The following is a 22,196-nucleotide window of genomic DNA, read 5'->3' as shown; positions in this document are numbered from 1 at the left end:
AGAGATACAGAGGTTGGAGTGTAGAATTTTAGGGTGTATTAGTTTGTTCCTGATAAGTTTATCCCTAACAAGTGATTCAGTGGTGATGTGGTGAAGGAAAAAAAATTCCCTGAGACTTCATGAGGAAGAAACCCTGAGAGGAACCAGACTCAAAAGGAACCTTGATACAATCCAGATGCGGGAGGAATCGAGTCTCCTTCCCTTCTGAAGGTTTCATGTTATCTCAGGAAGATGGTTTCTTCATACTGTTGCCTCAGGGTTGTTTTTAGGGCTCTAAATTGATATTTCTGGAATTCTGTGAAACTGCTTGTGACATTGTTTATTGCAAAAAGCAATTTAAATAGAACTGAACTTCTGTGTCATATTCTGAAGTGCATAAATATCCAGCAGTACAATTAGTTTTATATCTTTTCTGCAGCATTCAGTTAGTGACTGGCTACACACACCCACACACACACACACACTTTATTCTGTCCATCTCTCATCAGGTGAATGAAGATCCATTGAATCAGGTTTCTGATAAATGCTGAAATGTTGGTAATTTATCTTCAGTTCTATCATTATTCTGCAGGTTGTGAAACAGCGGATTTGTGTTAACTGTCTCTTCACACTCCACAGGTGCAAGCAGTTCATCACTTCCTGATTACTCAGTCATGTAAATGTCAATGATGTGTTAAAATGCATTGATTTATAATAAATACAATGTGAGAACTCTGCATTTGAGTGAGTTGAGATTTAAACTCATGACCTGCTGAAATGCTGCCCCTGCCACACCACCCTAATACTGATACATAGTTAGAACATGTGACTCATTTAATCTACAAACAAAAGAGAAAATGCAAAAAATCTTTATTTTTTTTTCTTTTTGTAGTACAGAGTGAAAATGTGAGAGTTTAATGCAGAGATCAAAAAAGCTTTAATTCCCTCTCTCTCTCTCTCACACACACAGTAACATGCCTGAGTATAAGCACAATAATGAGCACAATAATTTTGCAACTTCAGATAACAAAAAGTGTGTGCGTGTGTGTATATTTACGTGCTTCATTTATTTACATGGAAATTAACTGTGTGAGGCTCCGCACAAATCCTTACATTACCATTTAAAACTTTACTCTGTGTGGATGTGTGTTCTTTCACTCTGCTCCACCATTAGCTCTTAATGATCCCTCCATCTCCTTCACTCACAAAGCGCTTTCTCCCCCTACCAGAGGAATAAATGTGTTACATCACTAGACAAGCGCACACGCCACACTTTACAAATACAAAATTGGACTTTTCCCCCCCTAATAATCAGAACCCCGAATTCTTTGTCATCAGAAACCACCTATAGTGTGTATTATGATTATGATGGAAACACTTCTCCACACTGAGGCACTACGCTCAGGATGTGGGACCACATGGTTTTTAGATATGATTGCTGAAGTTTTACTCATGAATCTCAGTGCTCAGTTCTGTACACCTCAGGGATTCCCTCAGTATAAAGCCTACCTGCTACAACTCGAGTGTAAATATTTTAAACAAATGTCCCGAGTTATGGACACTGCCAGTAAACACATCTGCTCATCAAATATGCAAATGCCTACCTTGAAGGACAGGCATCTCTGAGCTGCTTGGTGATGACCAATTGCTGATGACAAACATCCACAAACGTTTCCAAGATGGAGTGAGCATGAGGAACATCCAGGCTGATCTCCGGCAGCTCATCATACACACGCTGAAAGCCCTACACACACACACACACACACACACACACACACACACACACACATGTGTATGTACAGATGTTTGTTAGCTGTGGTTCATATGGGTCCTATTTTAGGCAATTTAATTGAACTGAAAGAGGCGACTAATTTAATCAAAAATCTTTTTTTTTTTTTAGTTAAATTGATTGAGATCAACTCAAAGTAAAAAAAGAAAAAAAGATATTTAAAATACATGCCACTGTACATGTCACTGAATACAGAAAATATACCATCATTGTCTGAAGCCCTCTTTAATCATTACTTTATCTCTATTAAAATCTGTCAAAACATACAATATCATGTTAAATATACAACATCAACTACTCAGTTTTATATTTTGAGTAATCAGTTACGAAAGGATCCCCATCTGAACCACAGAACTCCACTGAGCTAGTGGGTAAAATTTAGTCAAAGCTCCTGCACACTCTAGATAATAAAATATACATCATATGTGCATGATGCAGCAGTCATTTATAGCGCTACTGTACATGCATCAGGAGGCAATGTTTTAATCTGTAGATACTTTAGGTGCTTAGGTCTCAGCTCATCCAGAACCATCCTGCAGCAATGAGATGAAGATAAGATTAATCATGTTCAGACTGTGAAAGGTTTTGGGAACACCAGAAATTTGCCATCAAATAACCTTTAAACTCCATCTAGATCAATGGACTCCAAACTTTTTTGCACCACGGACCGGTTTAATGTCAGACAATATTTTCACGGACCGGTCTTTAATGTGTGGTGGTTAAATACAACAAAATAAAATGATATGACCATAAAAACTGGTATGTTCTAAATATAATAATAAATGTAAATCTACTGTGTTGTTTTTTGTTCATTTTGCTCACTTGGGGGTTTGAATTTAGTGGTAATGTATTATGTGTTTAAGAAGGTAGCTGATGGAAGTAAGACCGAGGCATCATGACCTGCATCAAGAGTGAGTCATAGACAGATGTGGCGGAGAAAATCCGGTAATTTTCCAAAATAAAACATTGTTCAGAATAAGATAAAAGTTATGTATTCTTTCTGTGCGGCCCGGTGCCAATTGACCCACAAACCGGTGTGGCCCGGGGACCACTGATCTAGATGATTGAGCTCCACTTAAAAACAAAATGATCAAGGAGATAAAATTAGCACAGTGGTATAATGATCATACGCGCACCTTAAAAACAGACCATTTGGAAATTAGAATGTAAATGGCACCAAACCAAAATTAATAGTATTTCAAATAGCATGGAAGGAGAATCTCCTGAGTTTTAGAAAATCTCTTAGTGCTGCTGATCGGCATATTTCTCCACCCTCATAGAAAATAACAAGCAGAATCCTAGATTTTTATTCTGTACTGCAGCAAAATGAACAGGGAATAAAAGCACTGCACTCACATGCACACCATCAATAGGTAGTAATGATTTCATGAACTTTAATAATAAAGTTGAAAACATCTGGCAAGAAATCCAGACGGTTAATATAAATCCAAACTATTTTATAAATAACCCTGTAGACAGCAGTGTCATTATAACAGACAAATCAATTACAAAGTTTTACTCCTATTTAAGAGAACGACTTCATTTCATTTATTTCCTCATCAAAATCATCAACCTGCATTCTCGATCCCTCACCTACAAGTTTCCAGAAGTAATTAAACTGGTTCTAAAATTGATGAAATCTTCCATCAGCATTGGTTATGTACCTAAATCCTTCAAACTGCAGTTATCAACCCCCTAATTAAGAAATCTGACCTTCTGCTGCCTCTGGGTGAAATTATACATAAACGTGTTTTTCCATTGCTATGCTGATGATACACAGCTGTATATTTCAGCAAAGCCAGATGAGAGAGATCAGCTTAACAATGTTGAGGAGTGTGTAAAGGACATTAGACAGTGGATGCTTGATAACTTTCTTCTGCTCAACTCAGATAAGACGGAAGTACTTTTACTAGGACCACATGCATCTCTGGATGGTGTTTCTGTTTCAGTGTGTAGAGCAGTCAAAGACCTTGGTGTGATTATTGACCCGAGTCTTTCCTTTGAGTCTCACGTGAATTATATTACCAGGATCTCCTTCTTTCACCTTAGAAAAATTCGAAATATGATGTTACAGAATGCAGAAAAACTAGTGCATGCTCTCCAGCCTCCCTTGTTGGGCCGAGCGACATGGAAGAAATGTGAGCTGTGTCCAAGCTAGAGTTAGCTGGGCCAGGCAAGAAGTGTAAGCGTTCCCAGCAATCCCCATATGCGGCCCGTGCCTTTTCCCCGCAAACTTCACTGTACGCAGACATAGTTGGCTTTAAGGAGTGCAGCTACGGGGAGATGCCCAGGGTTGAAGAGACGCTAGCTGGCTATCTCTCCCCAGGTGAGGCATCGTGAAACGCTCCGGTATTGCCTACAAAAGCCACTTCGGCTATAGTAGGTAGGGCTTACGCAGCGACAGGTCGGGCCTGGGGTCGCCTCCACACGATGCTACTGAGGTAGTTGAGTCCCTCCACAAGGAGGTTGTATGCCGCTAGATGGCATCAGTTTACCATGGGGTGTGAGCACCACCAGTTAGACCCAGTCAACTGCCTGGTTGGTTCAGTTCTGGAGTTCTTGCAGGAACAGTTTGCCACAGGGTTGGCTCCGTCCACCAGGAAGGTTTGTGTGCCGCTATCGAGGCTTATTGTACCCCACTTGCGGGGCAGTTGCTGGGGACACCCTCTTGTGACAACATTTCCTACGCGGCACCCGGAGGCTGAGGCAAATCTTGATTTCAAAGGTATTAGAGACCTGTTAGTAATTTCAGGGTGTATTTCAAACAGTTTGTTATTCGACCATGTATTCCATTCCTCGCCACTTATTTAGTACATAGCCATTGATAATAGGTCTATATTCCAAGGGAGGAATTTGGCATCCAGTCACAGTCTGCCTTAAAGCTTTCTTAGCAGCTGCATCAGCTTGCTCATTTACTGAAAGTCCAACATGTCCTGGAATCTAACAGAAAATTATATTATAGAATTGATTCTGCAGATGATCAACTTTGGTTAAAATAGTATCAATCAACGGATGGTTATGCTTCAAGATTCCAATGCTTGAAGGCACGATTTAGAATCTGTAAAAATTGTAGTGTTCTTCAGTTGGAAATTATCAATATGTTCCAAAGCTAAGAGCAAAGCACAGGCTTCAGATGTGAAAATTAAGCATTTTCTTGGAATTCTAATTCCATACTGTTGATGTCCAGTCACCATCGCTGCAGCTACGCCATTTTCTGCCTTTGATCCATCCGTGAATATTGGTAAGTGTCAGGGGTACTGACTTCTTATGTCCATATAGTGCTGTCTATAAAGATTTGAATGAGTCACACCTTTTTTCTGATGTCCTAAAAACATATTGATTACAGGCTTCTTTAATATCCAAGGAGGCAAGGAACTGAAGCGTGTTTGACGCAAGTTGTCCAAATTTACGTTCAAATGTCGTAATTGCGGATTAATACGAACGCCGAAAGGTTTGATGGATCTTGGTTTGCTCTCATACAACTGATCTATTTAGTGGAGTCTTTAGTCAGTAGGTGTTTGTGAGGTAAAGGAGCAGATCTGGAGGGAACATGGATAGAGTGTTTGGTGAATTGGGATATTTGGATGCTGTCGTCCCCTCACTCTCACACGTTTACTCAGGTTTGTTGACGGTGGTGTGGTGGGTCGTCTCTTATCCCAGAGATCCTCATGTCTGCGTTACCTTCTGGTTCTCCCTTTTAGTTATGCTGCCATAGAGAGTCTTGCCGGAGCCCAAACTGCACAGTGTCCTTAACTTTCATACAATAGGGACACACAATAATCCATATCCTTCTCCCCCCCCGTCACTCTCTCTCTCTCTCTCTCTCTCTCTCTCTCTCGTTAAACATGCACCTGAGGTTCCAGTGATCACTGTTTCTGCCCCTCTTCCCTCCTTGGATCTTCCCACTTCGTCCAGGCCTGCCTCTGGATAGTGTTCTTCGACTTGAGGCCACTCTGTGCAGCTGGAGATGTTTCTCATCAGCGCCTTGGGTGGTTCCATGAAACGCCGGAGTAAGAACAGGAGCTTTGAGAATGTATTTGGACTGTAGTTAATGTCAACAGTCTGCTACACTGACTCAGGACTACAGTGGGCTTCTGATCTCCATCACTGTACCCCGCAACATTGTAATAAATGGACATTCTGTGCCACCCAGATTAGGATGAGCTTCCCTGTTGAGTCTGGTTCCTTTCTTCTGTATCTCAGGGAGTTTTTTCTTCACCACAGTCTTGTTCATCAGGGACAAACTTACACCGACAAGAACACCTTATTCATTTTTATCACCACATTATCTGTGTAAAGCTCCTTTAAGACAATGATCATTGTTAAAAGTGTAATACAAATAAACATGAGATAAATTGAATATCTGAATGACGGTCTTTGAATGTGAATGGGAGAAAATTCTATTCAGAGGTTTGACTCACCAGTCTTCTAAAGCTAAAGGCAGTGCATTTAGAGGTGCAATGCATAAATTGTGGAAAGTGCTTGGGCCTACAGATTAACCTCAGTCTTCAGCACCGCACCAGCGTGACCGATATCCCAGTGTTCTCATGTGTTAACGTTTAGCAATAGATTAAACAAAAAAGGAGAAGAGTAACCATGACTAAATAGACAACATTTTAAAAGTCTAAGCCTCAAGCAGCGATTTCAGATCACTGTTTTGCAATAACGAGTCACAAACACATCCACTGCTGCTAATCCTGGTTTATTAGGTAAGATGAGGCTCCACTGAACAACATGCGGTAAAGCAATTTTGACCAAACAATAGCGTTGTAATTTAGATAGTTATTCTTTTGTTTTAGTCACAGTACTTCAGTAGGTATATTGTATGTGTTTTGGAATGACATTCGCATAAAAACGCCATCTTGTTGGTAAACAAATATGCCTGGTACAATATAGTGTTACAAAACAAATGAGACCACACGCACAAAAAAAAATAAAATTGAATAATAATATTGTAAAAGAGGCGAAATCTCGGGCTTCAGCCTACACTCTAAAGGCAGGTGTCCAGGTGATGTTTATTCTGCACCACCTATCATTTTAAACCTTTTATTTCCAGCCAGTAACATTATGGGAATAAAAAGAATGATGGAAAAATGTAGCCAATGAGTGCAGGACTCTAACGATATATGGGAGGATTTTATTATCCATGTGGGTGAGTCTTAGTTTTATTACTCTTTACAAGCTCTTAGAGGTCAAACAGCACACGTGCACAGATACTGTGCAGAACCGAGACCTGCGTCCACTTCCTGGTCAAACAGCTTGTTTCCAGCTCGTGCTAACTGGACTTTGTTTACAATAAAGTTGTTTTATCTGAGATTTGCACAAAGCAGCGATGAGGAAAATATTCTTGGGGGCGGAGTAACAATACAGACTTTGAGATCTGCATGGGGATGGAAAATTTAAGCCCATTTTACGTCTGTAAGTTACAATATATCTCCCTTTACAGTTTTTTACGCTGTTATAAAAACAATCGGGCAATAAAGCGTATAAGAGAAATGCTTGAAAAGTAAGTGCATTTTTCATGATGTCTCCATTTAATTTAAAATATAAACTCATGAGACATGTACTTTTCTGGATTGCTCGATTACGAATTCCATGTATCTACATATGAAGAAAAAAGAAATAATTTCAGGAAATTTATATTAACGGTACTTAATCAAACATAGCGTTCTATAACATTGTTTTGAGCAATATCAACTTTGAATAATGGACAGTAAAGCTCAAAGTGTCTTCTTTTAAAAGATATTTAAATTGTGTATGTAGCCCACTTTTATCAGGAACTGTAGACATTAAAATTTTTGGTAGGGCATTTTCAGCTGTGAGACCCAAAAGCTGTGGCAAAGGCTAACAGGTTTATTGTTGCATCTAAATTTAAATGTTACCCGGTTCATCTGGTCCAGTGTGATGAGTCCAGACTTTCCAAAAGACTGCAACAGTTTCACCATCGACTGAATTGCTGCATCTCCATTAGACTCCAACACCATCAACACTGCCTACACACACACACACACACACACCTTAATTACTTTATACCAAGAGGAAAAAATTACCACTAAGTAAAATCACACTAATTAAAATATTTCTACCTGCATCAAATGGTCAGATTTTGAAGAAAAACCTACCCAACCTTAAGAATATATTTTATGTCTAAAAATCAGCTCCTCAAGCCAGACTTAAAGCACTGACTGATTCAATTAAGTTTATGTAATCAAAATATTTAATATGCAGGCTATTTGTTGGTATAATGAAGACCACAGCAGATGTTTCTCTTATAAACCCTACAGTTCTGGAACAACCTTCCAATCAGTGTTCGGGACTCAGACACAGTCTCAGTGTTCAAGTCAACACCTTTATTTAGTGGAGTGTTTAGTCAGTAGGTGTTTGTGAGGTAAAGGAGCAGATCTGGAGGGATCATGGATATGGAGTGTTTGGTGAACTGGGATATTTGGATGCTGTCGTCTCCTCACTTTCACGCATTCTCTCAGGTTTGCTGACTGTGGTGTGGTGGGTCGTCTCTTATCCCAGAGATCCGAGATTGAGGCTAAAAACATATTTAGTCAAGTCTTTAGTCAGTAGGTGTTTGTGAGGTAAAGGAGCAGATCGGGGGGGAATTCACTCAGGTGTGTTGGAGTTTTTTTTCTTCTTACCACTGACACCTCTACATTTTTTTTTTTTTATGGCATAATTAACATTTACAACATTTAGCGTTTCTCTTAATCAGTTTTGTGACAATTTCAAAATTAAAATCACTACACAAAATGTCATTGTTTTAATAAGGGCAAGTATGTGTGAGGTACATAAACTGTAGCCTTTCGTAGGAGGCAGTACATAAAAATGTTATAAACAATTACAGATTTACATCACATTGATGTATGTATACCTCATAGACCAGTTCATGGTGAAAGTGTGGAACCTCGAGGTCACGCAGGCAATGATCCGCCTCCAACAGCTCACCTGAGACCAGGTATTCCTTTAAAAGCAAATTCATCTAAACACACACACACACACACACACACACACACACACACACTATAAAAGTTAAGTAATTCATTTTTATTGTAAATTGATGTTGACTGGCATGGGGGAAAGTGATGGGCTTGAGTGCACAGGTAATCCAGCTCACTTTGAACTGATAAAAACAAAAACACACATTGTAAGCATACCTATAACTAACCATCTAGCTGTTAAAATAACCGTATATACAGTGGTCCCACGGAAGGGTTACGTGTCTTATCTAGACATCTAGACAATGTCACTTTAATACAATAATATGTTTTGAAAATTTTCTAAAATTTGTTGGTGAAAACAGTTTAAAATTTTATTCCTAAAGTTCCTGAACAGTCAGTCCCGCTGCGAATTCCTGTGGATTTTAAGATAAACTTGCTGTTAATTAGGTTCCAAATGAGAACCCATTACATTTTCTGAGCTATGAATTATCGGGAGTCGATTTTATACACCTTAAACCATATCATATTATAGGATAATATCAAACCTCCCTTTTACATACAAGACCCTAAAAAAGTTTGAACATCAGCAAAATCAATACTTTCACAGAAATTAACCCACATCATCGCCTCCAATGAAAGTTTATTAAATAGAGTTGTGTGCTTCTGTTGCTCAATCTCAGCACAGCATTTGATACCACACATCATGTTTTAAACTGACTAGAAAATGGTGGTGTTGAGAAAATGGCTTTTTGGCCTATCTTAACTTAACAGTAAGCATAATGAAGTTCATGTTCCTCAAAGAGCTGTTCATTTGAAACTTTCAACAATATGTCAAAACTACCAAGAGGTGAAGGGAATAACATTGATTATGTTACAATGGCACATGACATGAGGTGTAGGCAAAAAAAAAAAAAAAAAAAAAGAATCTGAGTGACTAACAATGAGCACATACAGTGAGGAAAATAAGTATTTGAACACCCTGCTATTTTGCAAGTTCTCCCACTTAGAAATCGTTTTGTCATCGTAGGTGCATGTATACTGTGAGAGAAAAAAAATCCAGAAATCACAATGTATGATTTTTTTAACTATTTATTTGTATGATACAGCTGCAAATAAGTATTTGAACACCTGAGAAAGTCAATGTTAATATTTGGTACAGGAGCCTTTGTTTGCAATTACAGAGGTCACACGTTTCCTGTAGTTTTTCACCAGGTTTGCACACACTGCAGGAGGGATTTTGCCCCACTCCTCCACACAGATCTTCTCTAGATCAGTCAGGTTTCTGGCCTGTTGCTGAGAAACACGGAGTTTGAGCTCCCTCCAAAGATTCTCTATTGGGTTTAGGCCTGGAGATTGGCTAGGCCACGCCAGAACCTTGATATGCTTCTTACAGAGCCACTCCTTGGTTATCCTGGCTGTGTGCTTCGGGTCATTGTCATGTTGGAAGACCCAGCCTCGACCCATCTTCAATGCTCTAACTGAGGGAAGGAGGTTGTTCCCCAAAATCTCGCAATACATGGCCTCTACTTAATACAGTGCAGCCGCCCTGTCCCATGTGCAGAAAAACACCCCCAAAGCATGATGCTACCACCCCCATGCTTCACAGTAGGGATGGTGTTCTTGGGATGGTATTCATCATTCTTCTTCCTCCAAACACGTTTAGTGGAATTATGACCCAAAAGTTCTATTTTGGTCTCATCTGACCACATGACTCCTCTGGATCATCCAAATGGTCATTGGCAAACTTAAGACGTGCCTGGACATGTGCTGGTTTAAGCAGGGGAACCTTCCGTGCCATGCATGATTTCAAACAATGACGTTTTAGTGTATTACCAACAGTAACCTTGGAAACGGTGGTCCCAGCTCTTTTCAGGTCATTGACCAGCTCCTCCCATGTAGTTCTGTGCTGATTTCTCACCTTCCTTAGGATCATTGAGACCCCACGAGGTGAGATCTTGCATGGAGCCCCAGTCCGAGGGAGATTGACAGTCATGTTTAGCTTCTTCCATTTTCTAATGATTGCTCCAACAGTGGACCTTTTTTCACCAAGCTGCTTGGCAATTTCCCCGTAGCCCTTTCCAGCCTTGTGGAGGTGTACAATTTTGTCTCTAGTGTCTTTGGACAGCTCTTTGGTCTTGGCCATGTTAGTAGTTGGATTCTTACTGATTGTATGGGGTGGACAGGTGTCTTTATGCAGCTAACGACCTTAAACAGGTGCATCTAATTTAGGATAATAAATGTAGTGGAGGTGGACATTTTAAAAGGCAGACTAACAGGTCTTTGAGGGTCAGAATTTTAGCTGATAGACAGGTGTTCAAATACTTATTTGCAGCTGTATCATACAAATAAATAGTTTAAAAATCATATATTGTGATTTCTGGATTTTTTTTTTAGATTATGTCTCTCACAGACCCCTCCATGATTTCTAAGTGGGAGAACTTGCAAAATAGCAGGGTGTTCAAATACTTATTTTCCTCACTGTAGTTTCAAAAAGGTTGGTGACCCCTGCTCTAGACTTTACTGAGAGCTACTTCTTGGGTACCAATTAATGTAAAGGGCTACCAGTTTGAAACACTCCTAAAATAAATTTGTTCAATTTACCTTTAATTATATCTTATTATTAATAATTAATGATATTCATCTATATCTAGTCATCTATAATTTAATATTGTCTTTTTTAAATTCACACCAATGCAAGTGTAATTTTGTCAGGGAACCACCAGCCACGCCTCCCTACAATGCTCTAACACTCACTCAGCCTTTTCCGGCTCTAATCACCTACACCTGTTCCCAATTACTTCGGAGGAAGTGCTCAATATAGGAGTGACTTTCGCTCTTTCTCTCTCTCTCCACAGATAAAAAAAATAAAAAACTGAAAACGTCTGTGTCTAGTACAACCCTACTGAAAGCTCAGACAGTGGCACCGGAACCAAACCCTGGAGAAACGTTGAACTGTTTTGAACAGGAACCATGTCTACAGCACCATATATATTCAACTGCTGCTATACATAGTGTGGCACTATATTGTGCGTTGTAGCTCTGTGTTGTTTAGGTAGCACCAGAATTCTGGAGCAGAGTCATATTACTGTGTACTGAGTCAGTTATATATGCTTGAAATGACTATAAAAGCTTCTTGACTTGATCACAGCAGAGGCAGTATGAGGCTATGGGTGATGTTCTGCTGAAAAGCCCTGGGTCCTGGCATTCATTTGGATGTTACTTTTACACATGCCACCTACCTAAACACTGTTACAGATCATGCCCACGGAGTCCATGTTAGCACAAGCCCAAGCACTTTTGGAGGAAGAAAGGGGGACCTACACTATATTACACCAATGTTTAATGTTGTGGCTGATGGTGTAGGTGTATGCTGCAAGTCAAGTCAAGAAGCTTTTATGGTCATTTCAACCATATATCGATCATGCAGTACACAGTGAAATTAAACAACGTTCCTCCAGAACCCTGATGCTACATACAACAACATGTCACAGAAACAGAAAACACAGGGCCAAGGACTAGTAAGGAAAATCCTTGCTACATAAAGTGCATGTGTGCAACCTGGTGCAAACAGTGCAAAAAGACAACACACAATACACAAAACAGCTCTGCCAGCAAACCTGTCATAATGAGAAAGTGAACAGTAGCAAAAATGTGAACAGAATATTATGCAAAAGAACAAATAGCAGCAATCCCGGAAGATGTGCAAAAACGGCATGTAAACACTTTGTGGTAATGATTTAGTGTGAGTGGTACTGAATCATGGGTGTGCATTTAAGGCATTTGGCAGAAGTCCTAACCCAGAGTGACTTACAAAGTGCTTTGAATAAACTCGGATTCTGGGTCAGATACAGGTTCATTAGGTCACCATCAGTCTAAAGTCTCTTGTTGCAGTAAAATCATGAACATATCGGTTTCCACTGTTAAAATAGTATCAGTCACCAGCATAATGAAGTTGAAGAATGAATAAAAGACATTAGATACTGAATGCTTGTGAACTTTTTCCTACTTAATTCATACAAAAACAAACCCCACTAGGACTATTACTGCTTCACATGATTGTTATATTTGCATGATTGTTAATTGAACTTATCAATACCTCTTTGACAAGGAGTTTTACAGGTCTTTGACCACCACCCACTCCCCACACGTTATCCAATCGCACAATCTCACTCTTCATGGACAACATGACTGATGCTCGATCCAGAGCCGCCCTGAAACACATTCAATACACATTTCACATAATGCACCATCTATGATGATTTCTAATCCAATATAAATAACAATATAAATCCCAAACTGTGTAAAAACACATTACCCACAATCACCAGTCCTTAATATTGAAACAAACCCATACCGAGCATGCTCACAATCCACTTTTCCTTTGTACTGGTCCAGGAAATTCATCCCCAGGGCATGGTCAGCAATGGCTCGGGCAATAAACTGCCCCAGCATCTACAAAAGGGAGGGAGGGGTTGGTGCACAAACATACTCAAAGGTGTATCCAAAATAAGCTCTGATAGCTGACAGAGTGTACGTGCAGTTTTGAGCAGCTTTGGATGGGCATTACCTGTGGAGCTTCAGGTGTATCCAAAATAAGCTCTGGCAGCTGTGCGAGAATGTGGTTGAAGGCAGTAGTCATGTCACCCTCATTAAGGACTTGTTTTGCGATTAGGTCAGACAACAGGCGGGACGTGAGCTCGCGCTGACTGGCTTTACACTCCAGAGACAAACACACAGCCAGAGACGGGAACACACACTGGCGTGGTCCCAGGTCCAGCTCCTTCAAGAGCATCTTAAACAAGCCCCATAAAATCACTTTTACCACCTGCCCCATACATGTACCCCTGCACAGTTGCAATCAGAAATATTAAAACCCCCAAAGATTTTAAGGATTTATCAATTGATGTTTCAAAGAGCAAGATTCTGCTTTTGATGACTGCTTTATGAGTTGAGTGTTAGAAAAAATCCAGCATTTTCTGTGTGTTTAACCGGATGCTTTGTTTAGATAGCCATGTCACAATTATTCAACTCCTATATAATATTGTTGTTTTTAAAGCTTTGACAGTTTTAGTGACTTAAAGTAGAGTTAAAACATAAGTGTTTGGGAACTCCATAAAGATCCTTCATTTGTTTCAGCTTTGATGCATATATAAACCCCACCCATGACGGTATTAAAGGTCAGTTGCAATCATGGGAAAGAAAAGGAGCTTCCATAAAAGCTGAGACAAGAGATTATTTCATCACAACTGCAAGGCTTTGGTATAAAAAGATTTCCAAATGTAACATTCCAAGAGGCACCACTGAAAGCGTTCAAATTTTGATCAAGAGCTTGTACCAATTTAATCAGTACAACTGAGAAAACCCCTACAGGCTGACCTGACGAAGGCTGGTACAAGTGCTTCAGTGGCAACTAGAAGACCTGCATTGAATAAACAAGGACTTCATATAAAATCGCACCTAAACAGGTGTTAAGAGTGTTTTCTTCTGTTGTCAAAATAACTTAAATATGCATCAACTAGGGCTGAAACTGTTCCCCGAGTAACTCAAGCAGTCCATTTAACTACACACGAAGCACTGCGTTTCCTACGGACCATTATTACTGATGCGCCACCCACTAAACTCTGACGTCTCATTTATAAACATGACTGGAAATGTACGTAGGCCACTTTCCATGCAAAGATTGTGCGAACTGTGTGACCAATTCCTCTTCTGTGTTTCCACGCTGTGTGTACGCAGAGCTGAGAGTAAAGCTGTAACAATTTCTCTACTATTTCATACAAAAAAAAATTAAGGCAAATTATCGATTTCTATAGTTTTATTTATAAACAGTGCGTTGTAAAAGTCCCTCTGCAGTGGCCGTGCAAAGTTGGGCGTGAGCACGTTTAACACTGGCGATAAATACACAGATTTCATGTGTGGAAAATTTTAAGCAGCTTTTAAGCAAGAAGACAAGAAAACCACATCACGATTCTGTGTGAGATTTAATAAATAAATACACAAGCAAGCATAATTATGATTTTCAATAAATGAGTAATTTCTCATTCCTTACTCTACACTCCACTTTAGAGGGACTTTTCGAACACAAATGTATTTACATTTTCATGCAATTTGGCTTTTAAACTCACTAAAGGGGTTTAGATTTCAGATATTCTTTTGTGCAATTTCAGCAAAAAAAAAAAAAGGTAAATTTTTCTAAAAATGAACCTCGTTACTTATTTATTTTAAGAGCCCCGTCTTATTTTCTTTCTCTTATTTACTATTACTCTTTAATAAAGAAAAAGTGCTTCTTATCCGATTACTCAATTAACTGCAGCACTAATAATAAATATTAAATAAATATTTTTTTGTTGTTTGAGATTTTTTGTCATTTATTATCATTCATCATCACTACAATGTTTTGAGTGAGGGGTTGACTATTTCTGATTGCAACTGCACACCGCATGTGCATACTGTGTGTCAGCCTTCCACCAAAATATAAAACAGCACCCTCCTGTGGTACGACTCATCCTGCACATGTATGAATTTACCTCCACTTCTTTGGTGTCTCCATGCTCAAAGTACTCCTGTATAATAGGATTCATCACCTTCTCCAGCTCTCCTTCCTCCAGTTCAGGAACCACTGTGGCATACACTGTGTCACCCTACACACACACACACACAATTATATCTGCAAGATGGTGATAAACAATTCTAGGGAATTGCGTATTCCACTCACCTGTGCAGACTCATCATAGTTTGGATCTTTACAATCTGGTTCCTCCATTTCATACACCAAACCAGCAGCTCCCACACACCCTTACCCCAGCTCCACCTACACACACACACACACACACACACACACACACACACACACACACACACACACACCCTTTGAAGTGTAGTGAACAGTCATAACATTACAGTAACACACTTGTAATTAAAATTTTATATATATATATATATATATATATATATATATATATATATATATATATATATATATATATATATATATATATATATATATACACACACATATACATATATATATACACACACATATACATACATAGATACATACACACACACACACACACACACACACACACACACACACACACACACACACACACACACACACACACACAGTGTTTTACACCTACACTGATCTCTAGCCATCATATTTACATAAAAAGAATGAACCACAATTCAGGCTCAGTGTTGATTTGATGTATGAGTGTAGAACAGCATTAGCACGGTCATTTACCTTTCTTTGGCAATCCTCTTCCTTTCCCCATGCGAGACTTCCTGTCATGTGTTTGTGTTTTTCCCTTAGGGCTAAGAGGGTCAGGCACATCTCCACTCACACACTCGGACAGAGATTCACGGGTGGAGTCACGGGAGGATGATGACTTTCTGAGGCGACGTTTAGCCTTTGCTTTGAGTCGTGCCTCATGAATAGCCTTTTCCTGTGGAGTCCAGTTACCATTCACCTCACCATCAATCAGATCATCATCATACATGTTCTCTGAAGCCTCACCCACCTCTGTCCCAACTGAGAACACACCTGTCCAAACACACACAGACCCACACACATAGAGCAGGTCAGTGCATTAACAGCATTTAAATTATTTCCGATCATTAAGGCTGTGATACAATCACACCATCTGAAAGCAAGACATCACGCAATTCACAATTATGATAACATTTATACAACAAACCAAATAGTTATAGAAATAATCTTGTTGCAGTTCAAACTGGAAAATGCCAGATAAGAAAACACAAAAAGGTTCTAAAGTTTGGTCTTTTTAACATTAGATCATTTGCACCCAAAGCACTCATTGTAAATGAGATGATCACAGATTATAATCTCTCAGCACTCTATGTCACTGAGACCTGGATTAAACCAGATTACCGACTATAAACCACTACTTTTTTCGAACTCTTTGAACACCGCAGCTTAAACAATGAAGCGGCTAATTTATGGATTTTTCCTGGGTTTTTCCCGGTTTCACAAACTTCAAGCCAAAAAACTGAGCCCCATAACATTAGACCAATGAAATTGCAGAACAGGTTTAAAGTGAACCAATGAAACTCTTTATATTAAATCAGATGCGCTCCCACTGAATCGGGCCGCACCACATCATAAATATGGATGAGGTTCCTCTGACGTTTGACCTGCCGCTCACTCGGACTGTCTACAGGAAATGTGAATCATTCGTCATTCAACCGGGCATGAAAACACACTTCACCTGTGTTCTGAGCTGCACGGCATCGGGAGAAAAGCTTCACCGATGGTGATTTTTAAACGCACGACAATGCCAAAAGATAAACTCTCGAGAGAAATTGTTGTGAAAGGAAGGAGGAAGACAGTGAACAATGACTTTCTTGGCAGGCTACTGTTTACATACAAGCCGTGTTACAGACACCGTCTTTCGTTAAAGCCTGTGTAAAGTTCATTAGTTTCGGCTTATAGACAGGTGCGGCTTATTTATGTTCAAAATAAAAATCTTTTTGAACTTTAGTGGGTGCGGCTTATATTTGGGTACGTTTAATAGTCTGGAAATTACGGTATACGAGTCTAAACGAGTCGACAGCATCAGGATGTTTATAAGCATAAGCCCCATCAGACTGGTCATGGGGGGGTGTAGCAACCATTTATAGTGCCCTTCTTAATGTTAGTCAGAGATTAGGATTCAGGTTTGAATCATTTGAAGTGTTTGTTCTTCCAGATATTCACAGAAAATCCCTACTATCTCTCGCTCTGGCCACCGTGTACAGACCCCCAGAGCCCTACGCTGATTTTCTCACCTAAAACTCCACAACTACACTGTTTTACATGTACAGGACAGGAAGAGCTGTATGATGTTATTACCAAAACCGAAAGAACGTCTGTTGTCAGAATTCAAGGGTTATATTTATATTAATTTGTAATCTTGCGTACCAGTGTAGATTTATTCATTACTAGAGACTCAAAGCACTTTTGTACATCGCTCTGGATAATGGCGTCTGCTAAATGCCGCAAATGTAAATGTAGATCCCATTCCAACTAAACTACTGAAGGAAGTGTTCCATACAGCTGGCGAGTCTCTTCTGAATATTATTAACTCCTCACTATCGTTAGGTCACGTCCCTGAATCCCTCGTTAGCAGTTATTAAGCACCTCATTAAGAAACCTCAATTGGATCCAAACACGCTAACGAATTACAGACCCATTTCAAATCTCCCATTTATGTCTAAGATTTTAGAAAAGATTGTCGCTGCCCAGTCCTGTTCCTACTTACAAGAGAACAATATCTTTGAAGAGTTTCAGTCAGGTTTCAGGCTCCATCATAGCACAGAAACTGCTCTAGTTAAAATCACTAATGACCTGTTTTTAGCTTCAGACCAAGGCTTCATCTCTTTGTTAGTTGTACTACATGACCTTCTCCTGGATTCAGGATTCAGGAACAGGCATTAAGCTAAATCCTACCTGTCTGATCGTTACCATTTTGTAGATTTAAATGGAGAGCTATCCAGGTTAATTCTAGTAAATTATGGGGTGCCACAAGGTTCAGTCCTAGGACCCCTGATTTTCACAATATACATGCTTCCCCTTTAGGAAATATTATTAGAAGGTTTGGGATTAGCTTCCACTTTTACGCTGATGATACCCAGCTACATATCTCATCGAAACCAGACGATACATTTAATTAGCTCGGATAACTGAGTGTGTTAAAGAAATAAAAGACTGGACGACACATAACTTTCTACTATTAAATTCTGATAAGAAAGAGATTTTGCTCATCGACCCAAAAACCAGTACACAGAAGCTCCAGCATCTCAACCTGCATTTGGAAGGATGTTCTGTAACTACCAGTTCAACAGTAAAAGACCTGGAAGTTATTTTAGAGCAAAAAATCACATCAACCAAGTTACAAAAACAGGCTTTTTCCACCTTAGAAATATTTCTAAGATAAGAATCACGTTATCTATATCTGATGCAAAGAAGCTCGTCCATGCGTTCATGACCTCCAGACTGGACTATTGTAATGCATTACTAGGTGGATGTCCTGCATTATTAATAAACAAGTTACAGTTTGTCCAGAATGCAGTCAGAGTTATTACAAGGTCATATAACATCATGATCATATAACCCCAATCTTATCATCCCTGCACTGGCTTCCTGTTAAGTTCAGAATCCACTACAAACTACTGCTAATTATTTACAAAACACTAAATGGTTTATCTCCCATGTATCCGTCAAGCTCCCTGAGATCTTAAAACTCTGGACTTCTAGTAGTTCATAGAATAGCAAAGTCCACCTAAACTTTGGAATAGTCTTCCTGACAGTGTTTGGGGCTCAGACACATTCTCCCAGTTTAAGAGTAGATTAAAGACGTATCTTTTTAGCGAGTTCTACACATAACACACATCACATCATAACCTTGTGCCCCAGAACATCTGATCACATCACATTATCAACTTGTGCTGTTCATCATGAACAGCAGCTACGCTAATTCCTCTCCCAGTGCTTCTCTTTCTCTACCCATCTTGAGGCATCCTGAGGTTGCTCCAGCTCCAGTCACATCCCACATAATGAAGACTGTGGACCTTTAAAGAATCCCACTTCATGTGGAGTTTAGACACTGGACCTCTAAGCGTTTAAAGGCTCTGGCATGGAGAAGCTGGTGTTGGATCTGTGATGATCTCAGATGTTGAGCTATTTTATGAGTTGCTCAGTAGCTCCTGGTTCCATAATCATATCTGACTGTAGAAGACTGTAGAAAGATCATCAGTCATAATCACACACTCCAGTGCTCAAGTTAGTTCTCACTCTCCAGTGTTCTGTAGTGTTTAAAGACTATAATCACACTCTTGATGTCACCCAGATGAGGATGAGGTTCTGCTTTTGAGTCTGGTTCCTCCCTCATTCATCTAAGGGAGTTTTTCCATTACTACAGTCACACCAGACTCCATCATCAGGGATAAACACACATTATTCACCTTCATTCTTAAATTCTGTAAAGCTGCTTTGAGACAATGTCTGCTGTGAAAAGCACGATGGAAATAAACTTTACTTGATTTGTAAATTAATGAAATGTAACTCAGTTTTGGAGAACAGAATTTGAGAGACTTTAGACCCATTGTTCACCCAACTAAGTTCCATAACTGATAACTACATGGTTATTTCTGATTGTATGTGTGCTGAGTCCTGATCAAACTGTGAAATTGGTTGCAATTTTAAAGTACAGCACAAGTTTTTTTTGTTGTTGTTAAGAACTATAGTGTCAGGTCAAACTCTCACATACAGGCCAGGCTGGAACTACCAAGGCCAAGAACAACCCGCCCCCCTGTAAAAGCAGCTTTTAGTGCCGAGAACATTTAGAACTGTTAAAGCTGTTCACTGCAGCCTGAAAACTAGCAGTTAGCTTATCTGCTAGAGAAGAGTCTGCATTCACTGTTCTGTAGGATGATGCTAAGTTTTTGACTTTGCTTGGATCTAAAAATTAGAAAGATTCATTGTCCAAGTCCACAGATAGTAGAGGAGCCTGTGCACTTAGCCAACTTAAAACAGCAGCGATCCATTAACATTAATTTCAATCATACACTGATTTAAAAGCTGGAGACGCCTCACATTCTGCTTTAGTTTTAGACTCTTTTTCATTCAAATAAATACATAAAATGAAAAGACATTATAAGTGAGAAGCGTTTTATTCCTGCCCACTGGTTAACACACACACACACACACACACACACACACACACACAGTTTGTGATAAGTAAGAGGCCGTTTAATGCTGAATTTGCAAACAAAGATAAGAACTGATAACATGCATTTGTTTTTAAAAATGCTGCTTTTTTTCTCTACTGTGAAAAAACCCAGATGTTAGACATTCACACTTTCTACTATTAAAAACCCTGCTGTGGTCATGGGGTTTTAGAAACAAGCTAAATAGCGAGAACATTTCTGTCCGTGTGCAGATTTACTGGATACAATTTCTGTTATTTACATACTAAAACTACTGTTAGAAATGGCAAATGATTTCATTAAATTTTCATCTTTATTTGCACATATGGTAACGGGAAATATATATTTAAATACAGAAATGCATTTCCATTTTGTGTATTGCATTTTAAGTTATATGTTTCTGCTGGTTCCATATTCCCACATCGCTATTACTGTACTTAGTAACACTTCCTACTGCAAACTCATTATACATCATTAAATAAAAGAAGTTTAGCACAAATGCTAGCGCGCTAACGTGAACCCAAGTTCTCCAGCTGCGCATGCGTGTTATTACATGCGCTGCACTTAGTGCGCGTGCGTTCAATTAGTGCGCATGCCCAGTCGTATTGTTTAGCTGAATGCTAACAGGAAAGGTTTAAAAAAATATACACGTTTAATTTCATAAATATTAATCCAAACTGATTATAATATAAAATACATATATTGATCACAATGCACCAATGCACTATTATAACACGCACTAACTAAAAAAATAATGTTGACCAACTCCAGCTGGAGCACATGGCGGAGTGAAGGAGCTCGTGCAAGTTCCGTATCACGCGCGCACACACACACACACACACACACACAGTATAAACCGGGGTGTAAACGCGCTTACCATCGCCCTGAGCTGCACAGTTCCATGCCTCCACCTCCGCGGCCATTTAGTTGCTGATTTAAAGCCTGTTTACACACAGAGAGAAAGAAAGAAAGCGCTGCAGTGATTCATTCAGCTGAAACCTGAACACGACACTGAAATGCAGCATTTCTACTCCGTGTGTAGAAGTCTGTACGTGTGAGAAATGCGTGTTGTTTTCTTCACCTTTCTCTCCGACTTTCTGCTTTATTTTTACTCTCTGAGTAAACACTGTTTATAACGTCACTCTCCCACCACGTGACCAACTGGGGGGGCGTGACTTCCACCCAATCAGATTTCAACAAGAGTTTAAAGGTCAAGATGTTCGAGTATCCGTTACTATGTCGCGTTCACAGCTGGTAACTCGGAATTTTTCAACTTGGTACCACACAATTCCGTTTAATCATCTTAGATCATCATTTTATAATAAATAATGGTCTATTTTCAATATATAACAGAAGTTCTGAGTAAATATAGCAGGTAGTTTTTATTTTACAAAAGAAAGTAATTGACATGCAGGTTATATGGATTTTTATTTACTTACATTTAGATCAATATTAGTAGTAGAAGTAGTATTTATTTTATTGTATTTTATTTTGGAATGTTGTAATTCTAAATTAAATTTGATTTTAAAAAGATAGAACACAAACCACTAAAGGAGAAGAAGAAACCTTTACAAAGTGAACCTCCACAGTGTAACTGCAGTATGCTGAAATACAGCTGTAGCTCTGCAGTAGAATATATCAGTGATCTAATCTGATCTAAAGCAATCTACGATGCCACATGGTGTCCTGCTGATATCAGAGAAGAAACACACAGCATACAGTATGGCACATATGTTCTTTAGTTTCATTCTGGACTCGGGCAGACACGTGGT

General features: G+C 39.3%; 1 protein-coding gene across 1 annotated transcript; it reads right to left on the bottom strand.

Annotated features, from left to right (window-relative positions):
* Positions 1-832: 832 nt before the first annotated feature.
* Positions 833-21,633, bottom strand: pdcd4a (programmed cell death 4a). The gene is given in 13 exon segments (XM_046867829.1): positions 833-1,201; positions 1,584-1,723; positions 7,651-7,761; positions 8,649-8,756; positions 12,812-12,926; positions 13,070-13,167; positions 13,283-13,507; positions 15,243-15,356; positions 15,431-15,512; positions 15,514-15,526; positions 15,962-16,261; positions 21,302-21,366; positions 21,506-21,633. Coding segments are annotated over 12 exon segments (1,404 nt in total). The 5' UTR covers positions 21,348-21,366; positions 21,506-21,633; the 3' UTR covers positions 833-1,149.
* Between the last annotated feature and the right edge of the window lie 563 nt (positions 21,634-22,196).

The sequence above is a fragment of the Silurus meridionalis genome, chromosome 2 (assembly GCF_014805685.1).
Source record: "Silurus meridionalis isolate SWU-2019-XX chromosome 2, ASM1480568v1, whole genome shotgun sequence".
NCBI lineage: Eukaryota > Metazoa > Chordata > Actinopteri > Siluriformes > Siluridae > Silurus > Silurus meridionalis.
Note: the sequence above shows the minus strand (reverse complement) of the source record. Positions and strands in the feature narration are given on the sequence as shown.